The sequence below is a fragment of the Scophthalmus maximus genome, chromosome 18, assembly GCF_022379125.1.
Source record: "Scophthalmus maximus strain ysfricsl-2021 chromosome 18, ASM2237912v1, whole genome shotgun sequence".
Lineage (NCBI taxonomy): Eukaryota > Metazoa > Chordata > Actinopteri > Pleuronectiformes > Scophthalmidae > Scophthalmus > Scophthalmus maximus.
The window spans coordinates 8,905,367-8,916,912 of NC_061532.1; the positions used below are offsets into that span (position 1 = coordinate 8,905,367).

Consider the following 11,546-nt stretch of genomic DNA (forward strand, 5'->3'; position numbering starts at 1 on the left):
TTAAGGCACATCAGGTCAGTGGTAAAAAGAAAAAAAAAAAAATTGACAGCCACAATATCTCTTTCCATGTTTCCTCTATTACGAGATTTGAGCTACAAACAGATTTTAACAAAATTCAAGTCAAAAAAAAAACGACAACCACTAAATATCCACGTATCATTTATTAATTTCTTTACAAACTTGTATTTTTTGCGATGATAAAAATCCAGTCTTCTCGACCGTCTTCATGAGTTTTTTTATTTTGGACAGACTGTGGCTGTGAGTGTGGGGATCAATGCATGAACGCAGGCGTATTAATTTCAGTGAAACAGTTTGGAATAATTTCTTCTCCTTTTTGACTTCAAACACTAAATTTACTGGCTGATAGATCCTCCATAATTCTAACGAGCAAAAATGGACATTAGAGAATAAACTTGCATGTGGATAATTTAGCTTCTAATCTTGTTTGGATAAATACCATAAAGCCAGACTTCCAGGGCTTCATTTGTTTCTCCATCGCCGACACAGATTCCATCTGAGCTGAGAAGTGTGAGCAGAGCACAGAGCTCCAGCTTGATCTTTTGTGAGGGGGTGGAAATTCTCACAACAGCTGAAAAAAAAAAAAGAAGAAAGTTCCTTCTTCTAAAGTGGAAACGATCCAACAACCCAGAGTTGAAAGCGCTAGTGTCTGCGAGGCTGTTCCAGTTTCTGCCTCGGCTCACACACACAAGGCTTAATGAACTACAAGGAAGGAGGAAAGTATTTAAACTCCATCCAAAAAAATATAACAAATCGAGGCATGATGATGGAAAAAAGATCACACCAGTGTACAGCACTTTGCCCAAAAAAACCCTGCTCTCTGCTTTCTTTCACTGGACTGTGTGTATCTGTTTTTAATGACATTTGCTCTTTAAAATGGATTTTGAAAAAGGCTGAGCTCTCTGCTTTCACTACACTTGGAGAGCGAAAGACTGAGAACTGGATCCGCCTCAGAGATTTTGGTGACAGCTGAGTTCTACCCGACGTCGGCAGCTCCTAGGTTTCTGTCACATTGAAAAACATAATAATAACATAAAACATCAACCTGTGTCCTTAAAATGAAATAATTTATCAAACAAGCATCAAATCCAGCATTTCTACCAACCACTCAACATATTTCTTGTTCTTACACTGGTGACATAACATGGCGTTAGTACATTTTAGCACTGTAACTAATTCTGAAGGAATAAAAACTGTCTTTCTTTGTGAATTGCAGGTAGGCGGAGGTCCTGACCTGACAATATGTTAATCAAAAAAATAACGAATGACTGCAGAGTTGCAATGCAAAACTTGTTCACTTACTGGATGTATGAAAAAAATAAAGACCAGAAAAACATGCACCACCATGACTTCTTTTAGCAAATAAAATGATCTTAGTTCACATTTTTTTGACTAAATTTTCTTTTTCTGCCCATAATTAGGATTGAAACAGTTCAACTGAGTGTAATTTCATAAAAAAAGAAAGAAGAAATGAAAGTGTGAAGAAACTAATGCACATCCATCTGTTCAGCAAAATGCTTTTGATCTGGTAACTGCAGGACTATTTCCAAGGTGAGGACACGAGTGCCTCTTGCAGTATCCTGAGTCACAGACTAACAAGTCCCAAGTCTGTGTTATCTATTATCCATCCTTTCAGCGGTCTGTTCTGCAGCACTGTCCATAAACACCTCCACTGCCTCGCTCTAAGCACACGACCAGTATATTCTAAATGGAGAGAGGAAGTTGTGCGACTGAGCAGTCCAGCAGCGATCTTAAGTCTTGATTCAGCGTGTGGAGGGGAGCGGGCCGAGTGGGAGAGCTGCTCAAACTAGCAGAAATTCAGCATGTAAGCAGCAGCTGTTCCACGCATGGGGCTGACACAGCTTCCGTCTGTCTGTTCCTGCCCTCGCTCCGTCTGGCTTCCTCTCACTGCTGCTGCTCCTCTTCCTCCTGGGCCGGGCCCTGGCCCTGTGCTTCTCCCTGACCCTGGGTCTCGGCCTGTGGCTGTTCCTGAGGTGGCCTGGGAGGGGGTGCTGGGGCAGGGGCCGGAGGACGAGGCGGCACTATGATTTGGTGTTGGCGCTGTCGGTAGGCGATGACTGTGCCTAGGAGCAGGGCGATGACGGTCATAAGGTAGAGGTCCCACTCGGGGCCCAGAAGCTGGTCCAAGTCCACCTGAGAAACAAGCTCCTTCAACTGTGAGGATCCGAAACGGGCAGAGAATGAAAATAAAGAAGCTTTTAACTTGCTCGAATTATAGTTCAAAGCCACACTGTCACAGCTCTAGTTTGATAATTGAGGAGGTACTTACGTTAAAATCCTGCAGGTACTGAAGTGTGTAAACCAGGCCAAGCTTACACAGAGCCAGGAAAACTGGGACCTGGGCATCGGGACTGGCCTCAGCAGCCATGTCATAGAAGCGCTTGGCCAAATGGATGTCCTGCAGGAAACAAATGGAACAATTCTGAATTACAAATAGGTCTGTGCGTCTTTGGATTTGAGACTAGCAACTACATTAACGACATTCTGCATTTATAGAGCAATATCACTGAGTGCAAATAAATCTAATGTTGAGAGCAAGCTGATTTTCACGACGCCCACCTGCTTGATGCCCAGGCCTTTCTCGTGCATGTAGCCCAGGTTGAACATGGCCTGTGCGCTGTGCTGCTGCTCTGATGCCAGTCTGTAGTGGATGACGGCTGTCTCGTAGTCCACATCTGTCCCGTAGCCATAGAAGTGATAGTCCCCGAGCTTTATCCTCGCCACAGTGTAACCTGGGAGACGATGATATGCATCAATTTAGCCGGCCAGTTTTCCTTTGGTATATCAGTCAACCAAAGATTAGATTCGCAACAGAGAAGAAATACTAAACATAAATCTTGCGCAGACAGTTGAGTGTATGGACTCACCTTGTGCAGCAGCTCTTGTCCAGTGGAGCAAAGCGCGAGGGTAGGTCTCATTTTCACTGAAGATCTTTGCCCCTTCTGTTTGTAACAATCCACAATAACACATAATCAAGGGTGAGAATATAATTTTGTTCCCCCCCAAAGTTTTTGTAGTTAACAGTACTTTGGAAAATGTGTTTTTCTTACTCTGGTCCAGGACGAAGGCCACGTTGCTCTGGGCGACCTCGTAGCCCTGCTCCGCCAGCAGCAGATACTGCACCAGCGCAGCATCCGCCTCGCCCTCCTTGAAGCTGGCGTAGGCCGTCATCAGACGCTCCGACCAGCGACCGCGCTCACACACATTCTTAAAGAGCTGCAACAAAGACACAGGCGCAAAGTCTGACACACCAAACAACAAGGCCCATTGAACAGTTGCACATAATAGAGTCTCTGTTTCTGAGGTTTGTGACTTGTGATCTCAGCATTTTCCAACTGGCACTATGATAGAAGAGTGTAAACACTGACCACTGGAACCAGACCAGACTGAATGATACCTGCTCAACACAAATGAGGAGCTACATAATTGACAGTATATGGGCTTTAATGGATCAGTAATTGCTGTATCACAGCGGAGAGACGCAAAATGAATCGGTCCTCATTTAAACGTAATAAAGAGAAAGGCTCACCTCCACAGCAGTGTGGCAGGAGCGCATCACACCGGTGCCAGTGGCGTGCATCTGGGCCAAATTGTAGAAGGCCAGGATGTGGCCTGCCTGTGAGGCCAAGTTGAAGAACTTGAGAGCCTGTTTGTAATCACGCTTCACACCTATGCCATCTTGGGAACGAGAGGACGGAGAGAACGAACAACGGTGTCTAATTAAAAAAAGATGCATGTAAAGAGAGACTGAGAAATATATTCAAATCGATAGCTGTAGTAACAGGATTTACCAAAGACAAAGCAGCAGAAAAAGCTGTAACAGGAGGACAGTGTGGAGAACACACACACACACACACACACATGCATACAGACGAAAGCCTCCACACTCACTGTAATACATGGTGCCCAGCTGGAGTTGTCCGTCCACCCAGCCCTGCTCTGCTGCCTTCTGGAAGTATTTCAGTGCCAGCTCATAGTTCTGAAAAACACAAACACACAACCTGCAAATGGGCGCTCTAATTTCAGCTCGAGCGACACAAAGTAAAAGCCTCACGAATCGTGACTACTGAGATATGCTTTCTGTCATTTGTTATTCTTAGTGCACAGGAACATAGCAGCAGAAAACTATCTGAAAACTCAAACGGATTATAGTTTGGTTTTATCAAAAGGATTTTATCATGTGTAAAAAAAGAAAAAAAGGTTCCTTACCACTGGGACACCTCGTCCATATAGATAGGCCATGCCCAGGCCGCTCTGCCCCACTGGATTCCCCTGAATGAAAAAAATGACAAGGACGGTGTCAAAGCAAACAGCGACTCTGAGGGACAGTTGAATGGCGAGTGTCACCTGACAAATGTATACACGTTAAGAGATATAAAGTGTTCTGCTTTCTTTAAAAGAGCAACGATGAACAGCTCAGACACAGATAAATATAAATATTCTACAGCTTCTTTCTTACCAGGTCTGAAGCCTTCTTGAAGTACTGCAGAGCCGTCTCGTTGTTCTGCGGGAGAAACTCGCTGCCCTCCGAGTACATCTGATCGACAGAAAGAGTCATGGCAGTGACGAACTTGATGCCACAAATACGATTTCACCCGACCACCCACTACAGCACTGCCAAATCATTGGCTGTCTTTATTTTGGACTGAATTTACTGAACTCACTGCTCTCCAACTATCTGAATGCGTCTCCTGAGTTTTCACACGGTGCAGAGCTACATATTCATAATATTTGCAAACACAGAAATGAAACAGACGGGTAAAAAAAAAACTCATGAAAAATAGCTTTTTCAAAGATCTAAATATTCTCAAATGTATGTTAGTATAACAAAAATGTAAAAATGAATAAAGGTGTAATCAATCCGTGGAGTAACAGACAAATACATTCAACCCCATCTCACCCACCTTGCCAAGAAAAGCCATAGCGTGTGTATTTCCTGCATTTGCAGCCTGGTTGAAGTAGTCATACGCCCTCTGTTGGAGAGTCAACATCAGAAATACAGTTGCTGGTGGAAAAACTACCTCAAAATTTTTTAAGTGATCTTCAAAAAATAAAAATAAATAAAAAGTAACCTGGTGATTTTGTTCAACTCCACGTCCTCCATGCAGATGAAGCTGACCCAATCCCACCTGAAAGAGGGAAAAATGGTCTAGTTATCTATGATGCATGATAAATAAAATGTTTTCATAGTATAAACATGTTTTATTGAAATGATGCAAGTTCTGAATAAGATACAGTATGTCTATGCATAAGAAAAATTTTGACCAATATTTGACTGAGTGACCATATCAACTGAAAATATGTCTTTAAACTTAGACATGACAGTTATTACAGACAGCAACTGCACAAGCTAGCAGTAAATATACCTATAAGAGGAAATGCTATGAAAAACCAAGAAATTCAATATTTTGTTTTAGCTCACACTCACCTATTACTCTATTTGACCTGTCAGCCTGACACTTTGTATGATAAAATTCTGCAATTTTTTTTTTACAGTAACCTTTTCCCCTAATAATTACAATTTGATTTATTTGTTCACAAGTGGGCATCACCCCATTATATCAGGTTATAAATAGATATTAAAGATAAGTTAGCTGCTTGTTGTAACATAGGACAATGACATTCGTTTTACCTGAGCTTGAACATCTCCTTTCTCAGCTAAAAACTGGTAGTACTGGATCAGATCCTCCTCCAACATCCCACTGGTGGAGCCTGGGTTCTCCACCTCATCCAGAAGCCGGATCCTCTGCACGGCCGAGCCCCCAGTCAGGGACACGTCATTGGCCACTGGAGGTGGTGACAGAGAGCAGAGTACAGACATGACTTTTAATGAAGTTGTGTCTAAAAGAATCAGGATATCCCACATGAATACTGCAATTTAATATTTATTAAGTGCAACAAATTCTTACCCTGATTTGCCACCAGCCTGTAGTGTGTTAGTGCTGACTCACAGCTCTGGGGCACACCCACACCTCCCCAGTATCTGTATCCCTAATATGACATAAGAAAAGGGCGAGGCTTTTTAATAACCTAGAAATAACCTAGCAAGCCTCTAATTGATTCTCTGACAGCCAAATGGACTCACCAGAATCATATGAGCTACCAAGTTTCCACCAAGTGCACCAAAGGTGTAGTAAACCAAGGCCTGTGGAAAAAATGATGTAGACGATATGTTAACAATTGTTGGCAAAGTGTCAGACAGTAGTAGCTACTGTTTAAGACAGGCAGAAGCTAATGTGGATCTTAATAAACTAAACTAAACATTTATTTTCTCCAAAGCAACCTACTATAACCACATTTAACTTCCAAAGGAGAATCGGCTTGATCCAAAACGTTGAGACACAACTTAAGTCATGCGGGATTAAAAACAAAAGGCACCTTAGCTTGACTAGAGTTAACTCCAAGTCCTGCAGCATAGAGAAAACCAAGGGCCTGTGGAAAAACAAACACAGCACAAGGTCACGTTTGATTATCTGAGCACAATTAATCTGCATTTGTAATAAGATGTCAAGTCAAAAAGAAACTTTCTCCATTGAAATACAGTGGAAATGACTTGTAGTGATCACTTCTGTGCAGGTCAAATTGATCACTGAGTGGATGTTATTTTAACAATTATTTTCCTTTTCCTTCATTTTCCATACAGATTACCATGTAATTGAAATTTGAAGATGTCTCACTTGGATATAAAGTAACGCACAACATTGCTATTTTACTGATTAATAGATAAAATTACATGCTGCTACTAGTCTGAATGGTCAGGGTTGAAGCATTACACTATGCGGGCATATTGCACCTTCTCCTGTGAGAGCAGGGATGATACTGTAGTTATGCGCTGTTAAAGTCCCAAAACGTGAGCCGAGAAAGAATGGGAGGGCAAAATAACTCAGTGAGTCACAGGAGTGTGAGTAGAGGTAGATATGACATGGCGCAGGAGAGTGCACAGCAAGTGCATGTACACATAGTTAGACGTTAGAATAGAGCCTGAGCATATGTCAGCTTGCAGCTACAACTGTTTAAAATTCTTCTTAACATATTGTAAAGTATGAAAAGACCAAAAAATAAACTCTGCAAGCAGACTACTTGATAACTATACGCGCATTATCTAAACAGTGTTTGTGTAGGAATTGACGCTGTCCCAAGCTTTTCCATCCACATGAGCTGTTGATCACTATGAACAGTTTCTACTGTATGAACATTTTGCATGGGACAGGTACCATCTGAGCTTTGGGAGAGCCCTCCACGGCAAGCTTCTCAAACATCTCTCTGGCCTTGGTGATGTTCTGGTTCATGTAATCCCCAAACAGCATGGCGTAGGCCACCTTCTCCATGGCTTTCTGGTGGCCCTTCTCCGCTACTTTGAGCAGCTTTTCATATAACCTGAGAGAGAGAGAGTGGTTGTATAAGCAGAGGTGACGAGGACACAGTCATAACGACAATTATGTGTGTACATAACGAGCTGTGCTGTGACATCTAAAGCAAATAAGGATGTGCTGACCTAAGTCGCATAGCAATAAAATAAGCATAAAAAAAGAAGCTGGTAAGTAAACAAGAGACATTCTTTGGTATTTTTTTTCCCCATAGAAGAACAAAGTGAAACAATTTGTTTTCAACAAATCTAAAACAGCACAGCTGTCTTAATGCCAGAAGATTGAAAATCAGGTGGATAAGAACTGAGGGAATAAATCACAACTCACTCTTTTTTCTGTGTCTTCCTGGCGGTTACATTGAGCATGAGCAGGACCGTCTGATACTGCTCCTCCGCCTCCTCCGCCTGCAGTCTCTGCTGTGCCTGCTCCTCCGCTAATGGGAAGAAAGGAAAAGCCAATAAATACATGACTGTGAAATAAAAGTCTTTCAAACGTTGGGCAACGGTAGAGGCCATAATCACTCAAGCTAGTTATCAGAATTAGTTTATGTGGATATAGTGCTTTTTAAAGGTTTTATTTGGACAGGCTAATAATTAGCAATAAACTAATTCTATTAAAAATGTAAATGTATGTGTTGGCTTTGTGTGAAAAAAAAAAGACTACAACATTTCAAAAATGTTAAACCAACCATTTCAGCAAATAATCCACTGTTTAACACAGCTGTATGACTGCATGTTGATTTCAAAATACAATGAAATACGATAAACTGAAGACTTACTCTCACAGAACCCCCACTTTTTCTCCAGATCATAGTCGTAGGTCGTGGCGCACCACATCCGTCCGTCCCCCCGTCCATCAGTGGTACAGTCAATGTACTCCTTCCGCTGGAAGAGGAATGGGAAGACACAGGGTTCTCCGTGGGCCGTACCTCCATTCACCACAGGAACTGTTTAAAAAGACACAATATCATTATAATAAAAGATCAAACAACAAATGATAACATACAGAAAATATGTTATGCACTTAAAATTCCATATCAAAACATAATCAACTATTATATATTTCTATAATCTTCATCTACATATGAAGCTCAATATTACACTTAGTAGGACAATAGCGAACAATCCCCTAGTAAAATGATGTAACTGACTGCAAGTGGAGACACAGGTGCAAGGCGCCGTTCATTTCTCATGGGGTTTAACCGTTTCTACAATCTGGCACAGCTCTGAAACCACACTCACTTTTGTTAAGAGTCAGCAATACCAGAATCAGGTTAGCGTGTCATAAAGCTTACAAAAAACATTAAGACAATTTTAAAAAACAGCAGATGTGATTTGCAAACCCAAGGGCACCTGAGGAGTCATTAAATCTACAGACAGGCTATCCCTGCTATAGGCCGGTCACGTTAGCCAGAAGTACTGATAAAAGCACTTACATGTTAGGTTCAGATGAGAGATCCCTGAAATATACTTCAAAAGTTTCAAAAGACACTATTCACAACCTAAAGTTTTTTACCTCAGCAACTGGTACAGAGCAAACCACTGGCTTTATTGACAACAAAACATTTAAATGAGATCACAAAAATCAGTGGGAATGTTTGTAACTGACCTTAACCTCACCTCTCACTGCATCACACAGTTGAAACGTAACGTGCAGTGACCCTTGTTAAGCACAACTATTTGAGGTCTTCCAGTGTCATTAACAACTGAAATGCGCTACAGTATAAGGAACAGGTAACATGTATCCATTTCATTCTCTTTCGTTTTCACGAGGGTGGCCAGAGAAGGTTTTTCTAGAGAAAAGACCGACGGACAATTCACGGCTCCATCAGGTCCAAGAGTTTTATTTGGCCAAGCAGCCTGCTGCCACTGACAGAAGATATGTGACAGGTCACGATCTCTGACTCACACCGACATTTGCAGCTAGACACGACGCAAGCTAAGAAAACAAACCGTGTGCTCAGTAGTCGACACAGAGAGGAAGAAAAGCTCAATTTATAACATTCAAAGCATAAACAAACGACCCATGACTCAAAGTTAACAGACCGCACTGCTCTGTATCCTGCGGTTCTTCAGCCTCGCTGCACATGAATCATTTCACGTCTCACTACTTGAGTCTTTACCCTCTTTGGGTTTCTCCTCAGCTGGAGGAGGCTGCTCAGGAAGGTCCTCCTTCTCCTCTCCCTCCAGGCCGTCGGCAGGTGACTGATCCTCCTCCTCCTCTAGTTGGGAGACTTCGCGGCCAGAGGTCACAGAGGCGCCCGCCACGATCACCGGTGACAGATGGACGTCCTCCTCTTCGTTGTCTGGGTCATGGTAAGACTGGAGAGACGGGGGGCGATCACATGATACACATTAATGAATGTGTATGTGCAGAATACAGTGCAAAGATATATGTTGTTTGTTAATTAAATTTCCTACCCCCCCCCCCAAATGACTTGCACTACTGCTGAGTCTAACCACTATCAAATACCAAGAGCTTGACGCACCTTCAGCTCTGGGCCGTCGTTCCCGTGCTGCTCTTCATCTGAAAAGTGTTCACATTGCAGCAATTAGGACGAGAGGGCGAGCCCTGAACAGCTGCTTGCAACAGTGCTAGAAAATGTTACCGTCACTTCTGCCCTTGGCAGGTGTGAGTCGGTAACCAGGCAAAACGGAAGTGCTCACCTGACGCGATTCCCCGGATGGAGACCATCAGCAGAACGGTGAGAACACAGAGTGTCCTCGTCGTCTTTAAACTCCACTTAAACTCCATGGCTGTCGTCGACGAGCTAACGCTGTGCTAGCTGCAGCTGCTGCAATTTCTACCAGCAAACATTCAGGTGCAGCGGAGTCCCACGGAAAAGTGGCATGAATAAACACGCGTGCACACGCATAGAGACACGCACGCGCGCACACACGCGCACGAGACCCGGCTCGCTCTGGTTTTAATAACTCGGTTAATTTTAGCTGCCGTCGCTGTCAAGCGAGCTAACACATTCCCATGCAAAGGCTAAGCTAGCAGAGTAGTAAAGCTAGTGCCACACAAAAGAGCGAGCACACCGCGCACTCTCTATAACAGAGCCGCCTCCTCGGTCTGGCCGTCAGGTGCCGAGTGGCTCTTGCTAGTTGAACACGTCCGAGCTTGAGGGCGACATTTTCAAAATACCACAGCGTTTTAGTTTAGTATTGAGCAGACGCTACTTAGCTTCCCGTGTTAAGCCCGTACAACTGATCGACACTTCCTGTTCTCGAAATGTGACCAATCACAACGCGCTACGTATGAGGACGGCCAATGAGCGGCGGCCGAAGACGCGTCGGCGAATCAGGTGCGTACACAATTATGTTTCCAGTCGATGGGCTCGGCCACGACACCACAACACGGTGTGAAGGTGCAGTAGTGATCATGTGGGGGGAGGAGGTGTGTTCCTTTTTTAAATGTAGACCTGTTATTATTATTTGTGACACAGAGCCACTCCATAGGAGGCGTGGATGATGAGGGGGGGAACTTAGTCGAGTGAATAGGAAAAAACAAAGGACTTCACAAATCTGAAATGTGTATTGGTTTCAAAAGGAAACATTGTGTGAATCTGTCTCTGCACTATTGTCACTTGAAGAGCTTCAAGGAAAGAAGGAGCTCTCAAATTATACATTGTTGTTACACTCTCAGGCAGATATGAAGTTGGTCTCGTTGGTGCCGTTGTCTCAGACCACTCCTATGAGGTTTTCTGTTAACATTGTTGAAATTGTAATTAAGTATTTAATCACGACACTTTGATTGTGATAGTGTTAGTAAATCAATGCAAACTTTAGAAAGCATGAATAACAGCTTTATTCGTTATTTATAAATCATTTATTAGGGTTACAATTATTTGAGTAACAAAATGTATTTTTACCATTTTACCATTTTTAAGCGAGTCTATTGTACCATCTTATTTTAACAAAAATATTGTTGGCAAGCCACTAGTTTACTTATCTGAGTATTGTAAATTGGTATTCTAGTTTATTTTTAACCAGAAAAAATGTAATCTGAAGAAATCACCATCTTCTTATCTGTGCATGTCACACTGAAAATACAAGCTACTTACAAGCACATATTTTGACCCTGTATCTACCCCATGAACTGACAAGCCCATCACTATGTTGACCTCTGCCCAGCCAG

At 42.7% G+C, this 11,546-nt stretch overlaps 1 protein-coding gene across 1 annotated transcript; it reads right to left on the reverse strand.

Annotated features, from left to right (window-relative positions):
* Positions 1-142: 142 nt before the first annotated feature.
* On the reverse strand, positions 143-10,635 carry sel1l (SEL1L adaptor subunit of ERAD E3 ubiquitin ligase). The gene is made up of 21 exons (XM_035618161.2): positions 10,073-10,635; positions 9,895-9,932; positions 9,529-9,727; positions 8,185-8,352; positions 7,734-7,839; positions 7,254-7,416; positions 6,418-6,471; positions 6,125-6,184; positions 5,949-6,030; positions 5,672-5,826; positions 5,112-5,168; positions 4,944-5,012; positions 4,499-4,576; positions 4,249-4,311; positions 3,931-4,018; positions 3,569-3,717; positions 3,090-3,255; positions 2,907-2,981; positions 2,599-2,771; positions 2,309-2,437; positions 143-2,193 (listed from the first exon to the last, which is right to left on the reverse strand). Exons 1-21 carry the CDS (start codon positions 10,158-10,160, stop codon positions 1,924-1,926), a joined length of 2,430 nt encoding a protein of 809 aa, XP_035474054.1. The 5' UTR covers positions 10,161-10,635; the 3' UTR covers positions 143-1,923.
* Positions 10,636-11,546: the final 911 nt, after the last annotated feature.

Coding starts and splice junctions, on each gene's coding strand:
- sel1l (XM_035618161.2), bottom strand. CDS start 10,160: ATGGAGTTTAAGTGGAGTTTAAAGACGACGAGGACACTCTGTGTTCTC. Junction 9,728..9,894: donor ACGACGGCCCAGAGCTGAAG/GTGCGTCAAGCT, acceptor CCGTCTCTCCAG/TCTTACCATGACCCAGACAA. Junction 2,772..2,906: donor GACAAGAGCTGCTGCACAAG/GTGAGTCCATAC, acceptor ATCGTCTCCCAG/GTTACACTGTGGCGAGGATA.